Below are 19,289 nucleotides of genomic sequence, written 5' to 3' on the forward strand. Positions count from 1 at the left end.
AGCCAACAGCGTATTGTCCATGGCTTATGTTAAGCTGTATTAATACTCAGAGTCTCTCTCTTACTATTTCTTTACGAAGTGTTCAAGCCAGAGCAGTTTTACCCTCCCTTCCTTAGGCCACTTTGTATACACAGCAGAGCTCTGGGAAATTCATCTAAGCCAAGAACACAGCACATTTCTGAATTATAAGGATTGTATTGGCGATGCACAGACAAAAAGGGAAGAGGAACAAACACAAATGGTACACAGCTTCACAGAACACATTGTGTAAACATTCCTTTCAGCAAGACATTTTTGACCACCTTCCCCCATGGGCTGGTATGAGAACAGGCAACAACAGCAGGTTGCATTATCCAGGCCCAGTCTTTCTAATAGCCCTCCATGATCTGAACTTATCAAGAGTCCATTCCCCAATACTGGAATTAAGCTGTTATAATGTTCATTAGTGTCAGGCATGCGGCCTTTAACAGATCTTGAAATGACTTGGGAGAGCTGGGCTCCCCAGCTAGTGTACTTCGCAATGGAAGAAACTTGACTCCATAAGAGGCCATTAGATCTTTTATTAACACCATTTACTAGCCCTACGACAACAGAAATTAGCTGTAGCGCAGGTGAATTAAGTGAGGGTAGACATTTCTGAAATCATTCTACCCCAGTATTCATACTTCCCCTGCCAATTGCCCTCAAATAATATAGACTAACATCAGAGGAAGTCAGGTCTTATAATAAAATCTTTCTGAAATATTCTATGCCAGCAGGCAAGGAGGTTCTGAGCTAGAATACCCACTGTTAATTACATGTCTCATTAGTCTCTTCTCCTGTGTCATATTAGGCGCAGGGGGGGAGGCAGCTCAAAACACACCATGCTGTTCTACAAAACAAGTACTTTCAGAAACCAACACCATGAAGTTCAAATTAGAGGAGTCAGAGGTTATTCACCTTTGTCCCTTCCCACTTGAAACAAAATGGGTCAAGCACTGCCCTACGCTCTACCCAGAGGATGATCCCGTATCAGGAAGGCAGTTTTGATTTGAAACTTGCCCTGTTCCTGCCACAATTGTCCTGAAAAAGCAGAACCTTGGTGTTGGCACCACCCCTTGGCGCCAGCTGATGTCCCTCCAGTATATGGAGTGGCCTCCTCCTCATGCCTGATCAACAGAGACTTCAACTGCTGCGCAAAGAGGACAGCTTGCAACTCCCATTGCCGTATTCCAGTAAAGGAACCTCGAAACAAATTCCAGTGGTGCAAAGTCTTGATCAAGCTAGACAACTGCTTAAGCTACTGCTATAAATAAAGTATGAATGTATGTGAACCTTGTGACTGAAGAACAGCAGGCTTGAAGGCCATGCCTAATAAAAGCACAAGATTTAGGTTCTGCTGATAAGGAGGTTTATAAAGAGTTGTGTGGAGTGGTGGTGCCTTGCCTAGTACCTCCCCACAGCGGACTTGGGTGTCCCTTGTTAATGTCCTGTTCTGGGTGCTTTGCTATCAGGGCAGAGACTCGGATGATGTCTTCACTTGCAGGAAGCTTTGCAGATTTCTTAAGGCACAATCTAGGCCACCCCTTAAGTCAACGCTGTCCCTTCATGCCAACATGTGCAAATACTTCTGTGCCTTCACTGCCTCCATAGTCTTTTGCAGTGTATTAATGACTGGCTCCCATTAGAAAATGCAGCAAAGGTTTTCCTTCCATCTCAAGCAAAGTCGCAACACGGGGAAGCACCATCGTGCCCTTCAAGCTGGTCTTTTGTTCTCAGCTCACAAGAGCTTAAGTGCCAAAATACAGGCCAGAAAAGCAAAGGTTACTTTTCATCATTGTTGCAGGAAAGGAAAAGAAAGAAGATCCTCTGTGCCTTCATTGCAGACGGAATTTTTAATCTAAACGTAAAAATGATTTCTGGTGCTTATTTTAATAATTAAAAAGGCCAAGGGAAAGTGACCTATTTAGAAGAGGGCTGGCTGTTACCCTGGAAAGATCAAGTCCAGATGGTTCAACCAAACCACATGCTTCTTGGAGGCCACCAATCCTCTAAATTCCAAATCTTCCCAACTTGCTGAACTCAGTGAAAAACACTAGGCATGCCTCAAGGATTTCAAAATGGAACTGCTTGGGGTGACCCATTTGCATTACTGAAAGTGGAGAGTGGGAAAACGCAACAAACTTACTTTGCATAGAAGCATGAAATCCAGCTTTCAACATAGTCACAAGTCACTGTCGGCAGTAACTACCCCTGAACCATTACAATCAATACCTCCCATTTGCCCAGTTTTTGCCCCTCAAGCACCCAGAACTCCCTAGGCATGGGCCACAAGCCCAAAGAAGTAAGTGCTGCAAGAGCCAAACTTCCCAGTAAATTCACGCCAGGCTCCTAAAGCAGAGAGGCACCATAAAGGACAAATTGAGGCCTTTAAAAACCCGCTCTTCCCTCCAGCTACATTGTCTCCCACTCTTACAAGCACGACCGAGGAGCTGTGCGCATCCTCTTGCTCGCTGTGCCATCTGCTACGTGGAGGCCAGGTGGTTGTCGCACAGGTGGGGAAAGCCCTAGAAAGAGATGGTGGGGATCAATCCGGAAGAATGTCCTCTGCTCCAGGAATCTTACCTCTGTGGTACTTGCAGGATAAACTGCCCGGAGCAGATATTTATGTACAGAGTTAATTTGCAGTCGGAAGCCATTTCCCATTTGTTTTGCACTGATTCCCCTACCACCCGACCAGGCTTCCTTGACCATAGTTTTCCTCCATGGCTCACTGCAAGCAGCTGGAAGAAACTTGATTCTAATCAGCTGCTGAAGATTCCAACCCAGGCTCATTTCCTGTGCCCCAGGATCGCGTGAGGAGCTGGTCGTAGGGCGAGTGGAGTCTGATGAAGGATAAGACAGCGTCTTTGGATAGCTTCTCTGAATTGTCCCTTTTTTGAGAGTCGTGCACTCTGACGCCTTCCCCCCACTCCCAGAAGAGGCGACTGAAGTAGCAAATTCTGTGGACAAAGAAGGCAGAAATCAGCACAGGGAGTTGGACACAGGCAGTTGCAAACAGTTGCGTATATAAGGTCCTCAGCTCTATCTCTAATTAAAAGAGCCCTGGATTCCAGGCAAGGACCTCTGTTTGTATCACTGGAATAGCAGCAAGCTGAGGCACAGAATTACCAGGTTAACTGATCTGAACTTGGAATAAGGCAGTGCTTTCAATTAACTTTCATAGGGCACAAAAAGGCTCCTTTTAAAGGAATGTAGCAGAGTGCATTAAAAAGAAAACCAGAAGGATCTCCAAGAAGCCCAGATTATGTACTAAATAATCTCCAGGGATTTTTCAGACTGACCGCATAGCACAAGAGCTCAAATGCTGTGCACAGCTTTATACAAATTAGCACATAATTTCTAGTTGTTACATTCTTTTGCAAAATTTCCTATATGTGCCTTTGCTACAACTGAGGGTTAAGTACGGGTGAAGAAAAAGGGAGAAAGCAGCAAAATAACTTCATCTGAACTGTAGCTCTTCCTCCCTATGTGTGCGTGTGAGACCATACATAAGGTAAGCCCAGTATAGAAGAGTTTGCTTCACCTTCAACGGCAAGAACCATTCTGAGGAACTGGTGGTGAAGTCCCATCCCTTGAGCCTGCCTAGCCAGAGGGTCCAGTGCCAAAGAAGGAATGGGTAGGGTGTTTGGTTTTGTTTTGTTTTTTTACATGGGGGGCACAACAGAATGATGAGTAGTAGCCACAGGTGTGGTCAGTAACTTCCTTCACTTCTGGAAGTCCTATTAAAAGCCTGATAGCGACATCTTCAGCCAATCCTGGCCGCTTGTGCAATGGGGCTTCCCTCCCCTCCCGCTACATGCCCCCTAAATTGGCTTGAGGGGAGTGTCAGGAGGAACCCCCCCCCCCGAACAGCACAAAGGGGGAGCAGAGAGCGGGTCTTTCTACCCAGAAAACTGGAATGCTTGCACAGACAAAATGATGGGAGGAGCACAACACTGAATTCCACCTTCAAACACCCCACAAAGTCTAACCTTCAGCTTCCACGGAATAGATACGGCTGATAAGGCACTTCAGGTGTAAAATGGCCACATATACGTGTTTTGTCTGTGCTGATGATGTTCGCATCACAGCAGAATCAGCACAAGAGAGAGGAGGGATCTTTTGCCAGCTCTCAAGTGGGAATATGAATCTCAAGCTGAACATGCAGCCCCCAAGTATCAAAAGCCTGTCTGCTGGTCATGTGGCCAAAAAAAACCCGTTTGCTCCCTCTACTCTGATGCCTTAAGAGAAAGCCTAATCGATAATTTCTGCAGGACCCACCAATTAAAGGACTTGCAGACTGCAGACACAGACACCACAGCCAGGTGTACAAAAGGTTGTTTTAACAGAAACAGCCTTATTTTTGCCTCAAGTCAAAGCACTGACTAGAAGGGGGAAATCAATGCCTTTGGTGTCTGAAAGCGGGGGAACCCAACACACACAGAGCAAAAAAAAAATTTAGACTTCTGAGGGGGTGGGGAAAATGAAGTACCCTTAGCAGAATCTATAAAAGAACTTACAGGAGACTTCTGAAGAGTCCAGAAACCAGAATGGAAACCGCAGGAGCTGCAGCAACTCTGACTGCTCAGCAAAACTTGACATTTTAGATAAACAAGTTTTGTACATTCTGATCTTTTAAAAAAATCCTCTTGGAGCAGCCTCATTGATCAGGTCTCTATTCCTGCCTGAGCTCAGGTTCTCCTCCTTGTTTAACAGTGTTGTCATACTGGAGAAAAAGCAAGTAGCTAATTGCCAGAGACAAAGCGGCCTTCGAGTCCAACAATTACTGGCATTTAATATTCACAGCCTATTTAGTTGCACTGTTCTGATATTAGTATTGTGACAAGAAAATATATCAGTGCCTAATTACAACCGTATTTAGAGTTCACAAATGATAATGCAAAACATCCATTATCAAAGTCACACGTAAGCCTCTTCCTTCCCACTGTTTTCAGAGCCACAGTTATGCTTTCTGCAGAAAATATGCAATATGAGGAAGGAAAAGGAAAGAATTCCTGAGTTTCTGAAGGAAAGTGAGATGCTGCTTACTGCCTGCTTAGCATTTGACAAAAAGAAGTTCAAAGGGCTCCCACAGTTTCTCTAAAACTATTCAGTGCAAGAGAGGTGGATAACTAGAAGCAACTCAGCAGGAGTTCCCAGGGGTCAGACACTCTCAGGCCCGAGAACTAGGCTGGCTTTTTCTTAGGGTAAACAGAACTCCTGAGAATGAGCCTCTCATTGTCTGCATAGGTAAAGGGACCCCTGACCATTAGGTCCAGTCGTGGCCGACTCTGGGGTTGCGGCGCTCATCTTGCTTTATTGGCTGAGGGAGCTGGCGTACAGCTTCCGGGTTATGTGGCCAGCATGACTAAGCTGCTTCTGGCGAACCAGAGCAGCGCACGGAAACACTAATTTCTGTCCTTTCCTTCTAGGCTTCTGCAGAAGACACCTTGTTTGTTTGTTTGTTTGTTTGTAAATTTGTATACTGCCCTATACCCACAGGTCTCATTCTTCTTGCCCATCCTGCAGAAACTCAGCTGCAAAGCAGATACTCCTCTTTTCCAAGTTCTCTGCATGTGCCGCAGGAAATGGGAAAGGCTTGGGGTTCACTAGCAACTGCATATAATGGCTTAGATAGAAAGCCGTCCCAACACCTGGAGCCTTGGTAAAAGTAATAAGGAGAGCTTTAAAGACAGAGGAAAGCAGTATGAAAGAGCTAGAGATTAAAGAACTTCAAAGTAAGAGGGGTCTACATTTAATATAAAAAACACACACAAAACAAAACAAAAGCAAACAGAACCGAAGAAAGGGGAAGCATGGCTGAAGCAAGCAGCAGAATTTGTAACCATCTAATGGCTGAAGGTGGAAGACAAGAATGCCAATGAGAAGAAGACAGCTACAGCAAATTCTTGGATTCTGGCGTAAGCAAGGGTTATTTCATTCTTGCTTCTGTCTGACTGCTGTGAGGTCCCAGAATTCAGAACCTGACAAGGTATAGAACAGAAGCGTAGGTGAACCATTCATCTCTGCTTTTGGTGGCAGATACTCAAGGAGTATGTTTTGAATTAAGGGCAGGTATGTATGGTTCCCCACTTCCTCAAAAGCCTTAGTGCAGTGCTGCCTCTTCTTAAGTCTCCTAGTCAGCTTCTTCCTGTATCTCAAAGCCTTTAAAGTGAGAGTGTTTCCATATTACAAAGTTTAAGCTGTAATTCTATTAAGGGGCCCAAGATCAAACCAAGAAATCTTAGCATCCTTTCAAAGATCCCCAGAGTTGTCTGGGGAAAACTATGATACATCAAGCAGTTTCAGGCCACTGTAATTCTGTGATATTTAGAAGATCAAAAGCTTTCAGGGAGACCTATTCCTGACACAGACTCCAGACCTATCCAAGTATACCAACTGTGGCATGCAGTCTAATACATGCTGGGTTACCTTGCCACCTCCCAAAGCCAACTATTAAAGAGTACAATGACTTGTAAATCATGGTCCAGAACCCTCCCAACGTTTCCTGAGATAATAGAGCAAAGCCTGCGGTGGTAACTTCTGTGGACAATTTACAGGTCAACACCACACAGTTTAATGATGCTGGGGAGAGATCTATGCACTACAAAAGCAACATGTGCTGGTATGACCCCCCCTTGTTGCTTCTAGATAAACTGGCAGTATTTTCTGGATGATACTCACTGAAATGGTGCAACAGATTCTTGAGGCAGTTCATACGTTGATTTATGTGTTGTCTTGTTGTAGAAAAATTTCCTATTAGAATTTTTGCTAACTGCCATGGTCCATGGATCTGCGGGGGGGAGAAACGAGATCAGATTAAAAAGAGAAGCATAACTGGACTACTGTAGAGTATTGCATGTGAGGCTGTCCTTAAGAAATGGTTCAGAAGCTGCAAGTGGTGCAGAATGCAGTGGCCAGAGTGCTGGTGGGCTCTGCTGGCTAAGCACACAGCACACCAATTCTTAAAAGACCTGCACTGGTTGCCATTGTGCTTCCGAGGCAAGGTCAAGGTGATCATGTTGACATACAAAGCCCCAAATGACTTGGGCCCCAATATCTAAATCAAGCAAAGGCAAACTCGGCCCTCCAGATGTTTTGGGACTACAACTCCCATCATCCCTAGCTAAGAGGACCAGTGGTCAGGGATGGTGGTAGTTGTAGTCCCAAAACATCTGGAGGGCCGAATTTGCCTATGCCTGATCTAAATGAAATGCCTCCACCCATATAGCACTGCCCAGGTCTGCAGAGGAGTTTTTGCTAGCAGTTCTACTACCTTTGTGAAATCTATGGGGCAGCAGTGTCTGAGAGGGCCTTAAAAGACCCTTATGAGAAGAAAAAACTTGCCAATAAACTTTTTTTTTGTACACCAAGGCACCTCATTTCTAAGGCACATCTGGAAAATTCAGGATATGGCCTGAAGGCATTTGAGGCTACCACCTTGCTGAAGCTAGGTAGGGTCCAAGTCAGGTCAAGTTTTTTTGTACTTCTGCCAATCTTGGGATTCCCCCAAGAATGCTTATGCCTTCCACTTGGTTTTCAGTGACCCTGGCTTAGCTACAATCCTGCTGGTACTCATTAGCTGAATACACTGTAGGAATGATGGGGCAGGAAAAGCAGCCTCATGCGCCAGGTGATGGACAGAGGACAAGGGAACAGGTAGTTGCCCTGCCCTTGAGTTCTCATCCAGTTACTGGGTACCCTACTCATTTTAATCCTGAGTGGTGGCAGGAAAAGCAATGCATGGGAAGAGAAGCTGCTTCTGTAGTATTTATCATGGATGGCTTTTAAGGAAGAAAAGCACAGGGGGCATATGAAAGGAGAAAACTACTTCAGCAATCTTCTGCAAGCATTTTGCACTGCTTTTTCCGCAAAAAAAAAATAATACCTCAAGATCTTCCCCAGCTTCCAACGTTCCCCTGCACAATGCTGCGCTCTGCTAGGAAAACCAGGATCCAAGACAGAATGGGAGAGGCAACTAACCAAATAGATGAATGTACTCTCTCAGTTTTTTAAAAGCAAAAAATGGTCCATGTAATTGTTTTGACCAAAGCAGAGATGCATATTTCAGAGCTTGACTTTGACCATCATAGCAAAGAGTCCCTGAACAGAGAAGGACATACCACTGACAGTCCGAACGATGTACAATCCTGTGGGAACAAAGTGTCTGTCGTCACGGCCAGTGTAGGACAGCCGTGGGGTTCCGCCTGAGCTCTTGATGATCTTCATCTCTAACCTACGCCACCAAGCAACCAGGAGACAGGGTGTTCATACCCAAAGTAACAAAAAATGCACAAAGTACAGGTCTCAGCAATGTAGCAAACAGCTGGACCCTGGGACTTGGTCCAGGAAGCGCAGTTCAAATCCCTAGCCAAGCATAAACTCCACTGTGGTCAAATTACCAACACAAATTCTTCTCTCTGTTAAAAGTATAATTGTGACATAATTTTGAGGGGTGTTGTGAGGATGAACAAGATAAGAAGGTTGTCGGCCAACAAAAAAATTGTTGCCAGGAGCATGCCCCACCCCCAAGGGAGCTGGTTTGCTGGTGACCTCATGCTGAACCTCCAAATCAAAGATGCATCTGGGACAATCTCCTTGCTGAGTGCTCTGAACACCCAACACTCTAAACAACTCCCAGGTTTCCTCCAAACTTTGGGGATGCAAAGGGAAAGGGGCAGTTCTTCTCCCCTGCAGCTCCACAGTTGGGTGAAGCCTGGGGCTCCTCACACTCACTAGAGACCTGCTGAACACTTTTCATGATGAACAAAATTGTGGAGCCTTTTAAAAGGGGACCAAGGGACTCTGAATATTAGAGAGACACGGAAATCATAGAATCATAGAATCATAGAGTTGAAAGAGACCACAAGGGCCATCGAGTCCAACCCCCTGCCAAGCAGGAAACACCATCAGAGCACTCCTGACATATGGTTGTCAAGCCTCTGCTTAAAGACCTCCAAAGAAGGAGACTCCACCACACTCCTTGGCAGCAAATTCCACTGTCGAACAGCTCTTACTGTCAGGAAGTTCTTCCTAATGTTTAGGTGGAATCTTCTTTCTTGTAGTTTGGAACCATTGCTCCGTGTCCGCTTCTCTGGAGCAGCAGAAAACAACCTTTCTCCCTCCTCTATGTGACATCCTTTTATATATTTGAACATGGCTATCATATCACCCCTTAACCTGGTTTAGAAGGTTCAGCTGAGAGCTTTGGTTTAGAAGGTTTAGAAGGTTCAGCTGAGAGCTTTGTAAAGTACTAAGGCAAAGCAGCTAGAACTCTTACAGAATCTACAGATAGATTCAAGGGTTAAAATCTGGTCATTTTAGCACCATCTATGGATTCTATTGTGCAAAATAGGAATGTGCTGATCTTTAAAAGCAGCCAGTATTTCTCCCACCAGCCAGCCACACAAGCAAGCCTCTTCTATGTCACAAGGGAGAAATGGGATGGATCTCTGCAGGGCTGGAAAACACAGTGTTGGAGGCTTGGCCATAAAAAACCTAACTAACTTCCTTCTGCTAGCCAATAAACATATGTTCCTTTTGGATAGGCTGATAAATCCTACCAGTAATGCAGAATTAACAATATTCTCTTTAAAAAAGAACTGAGAAAGTCCAAATAATAACAAAATAAAGGCTGCAAATCCAGGATTTCTGAGGACTTACCTTAGAAAAATCTTTTCCATATCCTCTAGCCTGTATACCTCCTTCACTCTGTGGAGAAAAGTCCATGAGTGGAATAATATGCTGGCCACAACATCTAACTGTAGGTTGTGTTCCTACAAGCTCTTCAAAACTGCTGATGACTCTGCTTTTAAAAAAACTTACTCCCCAGGTGCTCTCATCAAGACTCCTAAAAATCTTAGACTTTCTATAAAAGGAAGTTTCTAGCCCTCATGATTGAAAAGTAGAATACTGTAACAAAGAAAAAAAACTTATCAAAGATTATGACTTCTAATCACAGAACTCTACTGATCTGAGCACTTCATGTCAGCAGTACCACCAGCCTTCTTGCTGAATTTAGATGGCTGGACAACTCGCTTGAGAAATAGGAGGTGAAACCCTTTATGCAGGTTAAATTCGTTATCCAAAACAAAATTATTAAAACTGAAGAGGCACAACCACCCTTTAGTAAAGTGTATGTTTCCAAGATGATCCATGGTGCTGCTCTCTCTTGTGCCCTGATTTCTTTGCCCTCCCCTCCTGTCTTCATATAAGTTACAAACTAGACCCAGAAAGAGAACCACATCGTTTGGTCTCTGATTCTTCTGTCAAAGAGCTAAACCAGTTTATTTCAAGGATAAGCTCTTCACATATCAAACTGATCTGAAATGGTCTTTCATAGGAAAGCATCCTCCCACAATCACTCTTGCTGGCTTCCTAACGTACAACTTAATGTGAAAATTCATCATGGTACAAACTACCTACAAAGTATTTTTAATTACAGTCCCAGAAGACAGCAAGAATCCAAAAGGCCGCACTCACCGGATGGGGTTCATATCTGGCCGGCTAGGTTTAGAGACGGCTTTTACAAATTTCTCTGCTAGCTGAATTCTGCAACCAAAAAATAAGGATTTCTTTAGTTTAGCTTTCCTCAGAAACAGATTAAAGTCTTATACAATGGGGAGGCTACTCAAAGTAGTAACATAACCAATCTAAAGATTTACTGATTTAATAGTTTGGCCCATTTAATAACCAGATGTTTACGGTAAGCCCCCAAATAGGACAAACGATGAGTAAAAAGTGGCTAGGAAGGCATTTGAGGGCTGTTGGCTTTTTCTCATGAAAAAGGATCCCTTAAGATTTGCTTGCTTGCTGAGTGGAGATCAAGAAAAGGCATACCGCATTCAGAAGTTTGCTCTTTCAAAATTTCTCAAGTGTCTATTTGGGGTTATTCTGTTGAACAGCCAAGACTCTAGGTTAAGAATCCACCTCTCACACACCCCCTGCACCCATCAAACTATATACACAAGTAATTTCCCGAACTCTACTTACCGCTGATTGAAATGTTGTTCTCGGACATCACTACCATTTATCACCAGGGCATCCAGGATGTGGATGGCATTAATTTTTCGCTGTGCTTTTCCCTAGGGAGAGGAAAATCGGCACTTCACAAAGTGCTGCTGTATTTTGAGTGTGTTGCAAAGAATATCATCTGCATGCGCAACAGCTTCCCACCTCACTGACTGCTTCAGAAGTAACACTAAAAAAAAGTGCCTCTTTGGCTGCATGTCACAATAAGCTTGAAATAAACTATGGTTCACAGGAAACCAGGGCACACAGCTCCACCATGTTGGTTTTGCTCCACCCTGAGCCAGGAAACAAACCACAAGCACTTTTGGTTTGCTTCTCCCAAACAAACTATGAGCAGTAAGCCAAGGTGGCTTCCACTTATGGTTTGCTTCAAGAACAAACTGAGTGCTGGTTCCAGGTTCATTCCTGGTAAACCATCATTTATTTCAAACTATGGCTTATCATGACATGTGCATCGGGCTGTTACCAGGTTCTCCCATCCCAAATATACAATTCCATAAAGGATACCGCACATACTGAAGTCTATACTGTTAAAATTCACTTCTAAGATGTTTTAAAATTGTTCCCAAATACTGGGTAAGACACCACTAACTTGTGGGGAAGTAACTGGAGAGCAAACCAGGGCAATGGATTATGGGACTGTCACTTCTGGATCTTGAACTCATAGCTCACCCGTTAACAGATAAAACCCATTGGCATGCTGCCTTAGGGGGTGGGGGAAAGTCAGAAATCTATGGATCAAATCAACCTCCCAAAAGAATGAAGTAACTGCTTAGCTGGTGGAGATCAGGGGTGTTTCTACGCCAGCACTCCCAACAGTGGCTAGCCAGGTAACCTTGCAAAGCTCGCAAGCAGGGAGTAATGGGAGAAAACACCCTTACATTTGTTCTCTGCGTTAAGTAAGCATGCACATATTGTGGCAGAACATGGAAATTCCATTCTTAACTGTCACGGAAAGATCTATCTCCCATTTAACTCATTTAATCCTTTTAAAAAGCCATCTCTACAAGTTGCCAGCGCCACATCCTGCAGTAGGAAATCCTTTAATTTAAGTACCGTGTGAAGAAATAGTACCCTTTGGCTGTCCCAATCCTATTGCTAAATCAATTCCACAGCATGAATCTGGATTTGAGTGTTTCAGAGATGGCAATTTCTCTCTAAACAGTTCATTATTTTACAAAGTCTCTTACGTTCTCCCACCCCAAAAGTCTGAAAACTGTTGAACACACACAAAACCCAGCAAAGTTGGCGACCACCAACCACCTCCCAAAATGTTCCTTCAGCTAAGCCTGACTGGATCTGAACAAATGGACTGTGTCAGAAGCTGTGGAAAGATCACACAAGAGCACAGCAAGCGTAATGCAACAGCTTACAAAGAGAAGGTAGCTTTGTGCCAAAGCGAATATGTGGCTGAGCAAGGTAAATCTTCCTTTCTCTGTCTCACTAGGTGAACCCTGAACTGTGAATTAGGCTTTAAGCAGATTAAAATTCCATTATTTTAGCTTTTCCGAAACAGTGTCAAAGAGTGCATAATGGAATTAAAAACACTAGCATTTTTATTAGGATAAATTGTAACAAGCTTGATGGAAGTGGGAAATTTGGTCCCACAGTAGTTGTAACACACAGTGCTTTGTTCTCTTTTATGATTTTGATATTGTTCAGATTCTACTGTTGATCGTATTCACTGAAGTTCATTTTGCACTTCATACTGTTTCTAACACATCTTTTTTTTAAGTATAAAAAGTTAGAATTTCAGCACACTGTTTTTATTCTTGAACTGTTTTATCCTGTTCTTATTAGATGAAACTGATTTTACTAATTTGGACAATGTTTTATCATTTTGTGTATGATTTATTGCTTTATCACTTGTTTGCCACCTTGGGGTCCTCTGGGAGAAAGGGCAGGAGATTGACTGAATGATAGGAAAAATTGTGTCAATGCCTTGATTTACCCGGACTGAATTTTTAACTTATTTTATAAGGATTGGTGTTCCAATTACTGGTAGTTACATTTTGTTTGCTGCTTGTGCACTAGTCTCAGGAATGCTTACATTTTTTCATTCGCAAATATCCCCTGCAGAAAATCATTTATCCCTTGAATAAATTATCTTCTCTAAACTTTGTGATTAGTGACTAAAAATAACAATAATCCCATAGCAATATTTGTTCTCCAAGCTTGGTAAATTGTTAAGAAAATGATAGATCCACTTCTGGAGAGGAGAGCTTTGGCTGGAGTATATGCATGTGTGCAAGTGATCCTACCTTAGAAGAGCAAGTCACAAAAGGACCTTAAATGCCACTATCCTTACCAAAAGCCCTAGTGATGACTCTGTCAGGCCTTTCCCCCTTGTAATATGAGTTTTAAATTGCTAGTAGAAGAAAATTAGCCCCTTCTGAAGAAAATCAGCCTCTTACCTCTCCTTTCAGCTCATGAACTATCTCCACAGACAGAAGAGTGTCCCGTGGTAATTCTGTTTTCAAGTCCAGTTTGGTCCAGCGATCTGATGTGCGACCAGCCCAAGTGTATATCTGAGACTTCTGCATGTAAACAAACAGGAAGGCAGCAAGATTAGGGAACAAAGGAGTTCACAGATGAGGCCACAGTCTCTTGGAGTTAGTACCAGGCCAGCAGAAAGATTGCCACAGTGGAACGTACTTTATAATGAAGCATCTAAAAAGGTTGTCAGCAGAAGAAAATCTTAAATTTTATCTCTTCTAGTATATTAACTTTTGTATGTTTTAAAGTAGATTTCTTAGTTTTTTCCGGATTTTACTTTTTTATCTTTTGTAAACCGCTTTAAGGTCTTTTACAATCAAGCAGTGTACAAATTTTATTAAATAAATAAATAATGAGTAAACAGTTATTAGGGTTATTTAGCAAGCTTCTCTTTTAGCCCTCACAAGCGAGGGACTTAATTTCACTGAAGAAATTAAGAAATCGTGTTATCAGAACATGATAAGATCATGTAGTTGGTGAATTTATAAAACAAGGTAAAGCTTACTATAAAAATTGGCTTGTAACGTATCATGAAGATACTAGCAAAGGTAATCCACAGACCAAACAACCACCATGGCGATTTACCGTATTTTTCGCCCCATAGGACGCACTTTTTCCCCTCCAAAAATGAAGGGGAAATGTGTGTGCGTCCTATGGGGCGAATGCAGGCTTTCGCTGAAGCCTGGAGAGCGAGAGGCATCGGTGCACACCAACCCCTCTCGCTCTCCAGGCTTCAGGAAGCTATCCACAAGCCTTGCAAGCCCGGCGGGAGTTCCCGCGGGCTCACAAGGCTTGGGGGCAGCAGCCTGCAGCCCTGGCGAGTGTCCGCAAGCCTTGCGTGCCCGGCAGGAGCTCCCGCCGAGCGCACAAGGCTTGGGGCGGCAGCCTGTTGCCCGAAGCACAGGAAGCCCTCCGGAGGGCTCCCTGTGCTTTGGGCGAGTGCCTGCAAGCCTTGCGCGCCCGGCAGGAGCTCCCGCCGGGAGCGCGAGGCTTGGGGCGGCAACCTGCCGCCCGAAGCACGCGGAGCCCTCCGGAGGGTGCCCCGTGCTTCGGGCAGGCGTGTGCAAGGCTTGGGGCGGCAGCCACGGCTGGGGGGGAAATAATTTTTTTTTATTCATTTCCCCCCCCCCCCAAAAAAAAGATGTGCGTCCTATGGGCCGGTGCGCCTTATAGGACGAAAAATACGGTAAGCCAGGATCTAAAACAAGACCATTCCTGCAGATAAACGGGAGCAACGCATGGGTGAATGAAATTGCTAACCAAGCGCTAACTTGCTTAAAATACACAGGTGTCCGTCCCCCCCGCTGAAACTCATTGTTACATTTGATTATTACCACTTACCCCTAGTGCTAGAAGGAACTTCTGCTCACTTCCTGACACCATGCACCTGTAATCCAGCACAGGTCGGATTTTCTCCAAGGTTTTTGAGTTGAGAGGTGTTGGTTTGTAACTGAAGATCTCCATGTCAGCACCCTAAAAACAAAAAAGAAGAGGGAATTGTTATCCCAGAAAAGGCTATCACAATGACTGGAATTAAGGAAGTCATTTCCATGCTCCATATACTGCATATCTCCACCACTGTCCAGCCCGGACACTGAGTCCAGCTTTGAGGGCCTTCTGGCAGTTCCCTAATTGCAAGAAGTGAAGTTACAGGAAACCAGGCAAAGGGCCTTCTTGGTAGTGGCACCCACCCTGTGGAACGCCCTCCCATCAGATGTCAAAGAGATAAACAACTACACAACTTTCCGGAGACACTTGAAGATTATTGGGAAATTTTTAATACCTGATGTTTTAATACCTGATGTTTAATACCTTGTATTTTTAATACCTGATGTTTAATACCTTGTATTTTTCTGTGCCCAGACTGGCTAGGGCAACCCACTCAGGTGGGAGGGATACAAATAATAAATTACTATTACTGACGTAGTGACATTTTCTGCCTCCAACAGCCAATTGTCAAAATAACTGCACAATGCTGCATCTGATCACAAATATATTGTGTGCAAAACTGATTGTTTGAACCAGAGAGTTTATAAGTAGATACATACGTTTAGGGACAGACAAAGCAGATATACCTCTCCGTAATAGCCAGCTCCAAACTTACGACGATACACTTCACCTTTTGCTGTTAACAGCAACCAATACAAGAAGCCTTGAGGGAGTGTTTTCCCCATCTTTGCTTTTTGCTGTCTCAAGATAAAGAGCATTAATTTAATCTGAGCATACAGAACAAACAGCAACTGGAAGTCTCACCTGAATTAGCTCAAAGAACTTGGACTTGGGATCAGAAGAGGATGGAGCAACTCTGGCCTGGTCTGGAATCTAGAGCAACCCAAGAGCCAATGAGTCAACAAGGATTTGGTTCACACATTACATTTATTCCATCATTGCTTCTAATTATTTGCTGTTCATCAGGCATAGAATAAAGGGGACGTATGGAGAAGCAAAAAGAAAGCCAAGGCAGATGCACATTAAAATATTAACTTATTTTGTAAAAGACAAAAGAGCTTGAGTTTCCCTGAGCTACTGATGGATCAAAATTAACTTGTATTCGGGCTATTTTTGTCCTCTTACTCACAATCTCTCTGCCTCTCATGAATGGAAGAACCCAAAGCATTATTTTTGAAGTATTGCTACACACTACTTCTACAGCTTTTCAACATGCCTGCAAAACGCCCAGTAGACTTTGGCAATTGATTTCAATAGGAACAATGGGAGCAGCAGTTAAAAAATACGGTATCTATTGTGCAAAAGAGTACTATTTTCTTTTTATTTGAAAAGGAACCGCTAAACATTTTAAGCCAAAGAGATATTTCTCAGATAATAGGAATGGGATGCATACTAAAAAGCAAGAGCTGTTACTTAAAGATTCATCATACATTATGTTTCAGTCTATGCTTTTGTTTTTAGCTAATTGTGAATGGCAGGAGTTCTTTCAATGCTTTTAAAATTGAATTTCCACAGGCTACACTTGAGAGAATTTTTTTCTTTAAAAGCAGGTATGGATTTATTAAATTTAACAAGTCTACAGCTAAACAGCTATTTTCTTTTAACCAACTTGTTACTCCAATAGCCATTCACATGTTACTAAGAGAAAGACACACAGAGAAAGAAGGTTTTTCTTCTTCCAGTAGAAAAATGCTATGATCAGTAATAATAGGTGGCATCATCTCATGAAATATGGGGATTTTGTTTTATTACATTTCTATGCTGCCCCTTAACATGAAGCTATCGATCAGGCAGCTTATAACAAGTGCAATGAAGTATGAGAAGAGACACAATTATTCCATCCTGGTAGCAGAATTACAGCAGAATTATTTTTAACAGCAGTCAACTTCTTAAAAGCCTGCATATCACGAAGCAGACTTGAAGAGCCTCAATGCCTGTTGCAATGCATCAAACCCAAATACGAACCAACGCTTTACAAGCAAAATTTTATGTGTAAACCTATCTGTTTATTTCATTTTACTACACAAATCTTATGTCACGGGAATATCAATTTGAAATAAAATCCAAGCGGTGGAAGTTTGAACTTCATTAGTTGCACACTTCTAACCCAAAAAAGTAGGGTGGCCAAGAGAGAAAGAATTCATTCTGAGACCGTATGTGCTGGGATACCTCAAAGACCACTGTATTTTTCAGTGTAAAAAGCATGGCCTGCAGCTTTGTCATTTACTTTAATAGGTCAATGCAGCTTAGTAGAATGATCAGAAATCATGTTCTAGGCCAAAGAGACTTGCTGTCCAAGATGACCTATTGTGGTGTGTAAGTCAGGAACAGGAATTTAAAATATGGATGCTTTACAGGGCAGTTGGCATTCATCATGAATGTCTCAAGTAAGTTATATTCGCATTCACAATTAACTTAGTACTAATTTTTCTGTCACTGAAGATCTTTAGTTTAGCGACAATCCCACCCTTTGGGAAATGGTTTTATAAAAATCTCTTTCTCTAACCATCACTCTCTAAATACACAGAATTATATATAAACAATATATACAGTCCCTAGCATGCCCTGTGGTTTTTTAAGGGAAGAAAATCCTCTTCAACAGAGAATACAGAGACTTCTATACACATTAAAAAAGGAGAACTACAAAACTATAGTTTGCTGTTCTGTGGTTTTACTCACCCCCCAGAGTCGGAGGCATTCCTTTCGGATGTCAGCCTGTCGTGGTTCATTCAAGGTCCTAGAAGAATTTGTGATGGTTCTTCTGAATTTTCCAGTAAAAAGGGTAATTCAGCTTGCCCCCCCCAACACACACATCTGTCCCCAAAGATGGATTCTTCTTTTCAATTCACATAGTGATTTATGCACCATAAGAACAAAAACAAGGTGAAGAAGACCCTCAAATAAACTTCTGAAATGCTGCTCTAGACCCCAGAAATTACACCTGGAAAATCTATAAAAGAATACCGCAAACCACAAACTTGACTCACTGACTTGAATGACATTCCCTGGAATGGAGTCACTTTCATGCAAGTCTCTCCCATGCCCCACCACCAAATGAAGGCTGTAACATCTCAAACAGTACAAACAACAAACCTGAATTACAGTTTGGCCCTCATCCAAGAGCACCTTTAAATATAAATATACTTACGTGTCTTGAACAAAGGCACGGATTTTGGCCAGTGCTTTGATCTGAACAGCGCAGAGTCTGGAAGAGAAAGCAGGTCCCAGCTTTAGAATGCATTATCTACTAAATTGACAAAGTAACTATCTGAAGGTCTTGTGAATCAGAATGCGCATGAAAAATACCCAACAGACACAATGACTAATTTAAATACAATACAGTAACTGGCCATGCTGCAATAATACTGCCAGGGAATTGAGGAATATTTTCACTCTTCCTTTACAAAAGGAGGTTGGGTTTTGTGTGTTGTTGTTGTTTATGTTAACCTATGACTATTCTTATCTGTGCAGAAAGTAAGTTTTTTTATTATTGCTGCTTTTCAGGTTAAAAAGAAGAGAATAATGACTGGTCAGGATAATACAGAAATGCAACAAGTGAATAAAGTACACTAAAAAACAGAAATTAGCAAGAGTTCTTACGATCAACTGATAATACCAGTTTTATATTATCACTGCAGAGTAGAGAAAGCCACGAAACTACAATATACAAAGCAGGAGTGAGAAATCTAGATGTGCCATTAATCATGCATCTACAATTAATGGTGCCTAATTGGCATTTGAAAACAAAGGACAGGACACGAGTTATACAGTGTGTCATTCACTTTGTCTTGTGAACTAATCCACAAGATATGAACTTTGCAGAGGAAGAATTATTGGAAGCAGACAGCTTAGGAAAAGTGACTAGCAGAAAGGGTACCACAAAACCCTGCAATTTCTTCTCACTGCCCTTCAACTCACCTTTCATTTGATCGGATTATGTAATCATGGAAATCATGGTCACCATTGATTACTTCCAAAGGGACAACGAGGTTTACATCCTGGTCTGTGTTGCGTAGCTGATTGAGTTTGATGTTCACCGAGAAAAGATAGTCTCTCACGTCATCAATTCCAGATTTCAATCCTCGGCATACCACATACCTGCAGGGTGAGACAGACTATTTGCTCATTAACTATAATGACCTTCTGATGCATTGTAACAAACTGTAAGATGAAATAAATACAGCTTGCAGAAAACCCTTTCTGCTTTTGCAAGAGGTGATGACAACCTTTATTGGTTATCATATATTTTATTACTTCCACTAGTGCAAAACACTTTCCCAGTTCCATCTTGT

The 19,289-nt window shown here is 42.7% G+C and overlaps 1 protein-coding gene across 1 annotated transcript in view; it reads right to left on the bottom strand.

Annotated features, from left to right (window-relative positions):
• Positions 1-175: 175 nt before the first annotated feature.
• CMTR1 (cap methyltransferase 1) overlaps positions 176-19,289 on the bottom strand; it is a 38,017-nt gene continuing 18,903 nt past the window's right edge. The window contains exons 13-24 of the mRNA XM_079969209.1: positions 18,916-19,095; positions 18,146-18,202; positions 17,677-17,734; positions 15,802-15,870; positions 14,890-15,021; positions 13,467-13,589; positions 11,014-11,105; positions 10,504-10,572; positions 9,685-9,732; positions 8,145-8,257; positions 6,706-6,814; positions 176-2,981 (exon numbers count right to left, since the gene is read on the bottom strand). Coding sequence (XP_079825335.1) covers positions 2,780-2,981; positions 6,706-6,814; positions 8,145-8,257; positions 9,685-9,732; positions 10,504-10,572; positions 11,014-11,105; positions 13,467-13,589; positions 14,890-15,021; positions 15,802-15,870; positions 17,677-17,734; positions 18,146-18,202; positions 18,916-19,095 — 1,252 coding nt within the window. The 3' untranslated portion in view covers positions 176-2,779. The remainder of the gene's footprint in view (positions 2,982-6,705; positions 6,815-8,144; positions 8,258-9,684; positions 9,733-10,503; positions 10,573-11,013; positions 11,106-13,466; positions 13,590-14,889; positions 15,022-15,801; positions 15,871-17,676; positions 17,735-18,145; positions 18,203-18,915; positions 19,096-19,289) is intronic.

The sequence above is a fragment of the Podarcis cretensis genome (genome assembly GCF_951804945.1).
Source record: "Podarcis cretensis genome assembly, chromosome: 3".
NCBI lineage: Eukaryota > Metazoa > Chordata > Lepidosauria > Squamata > Lacertidae > Podarcis > Podarcis cretensis.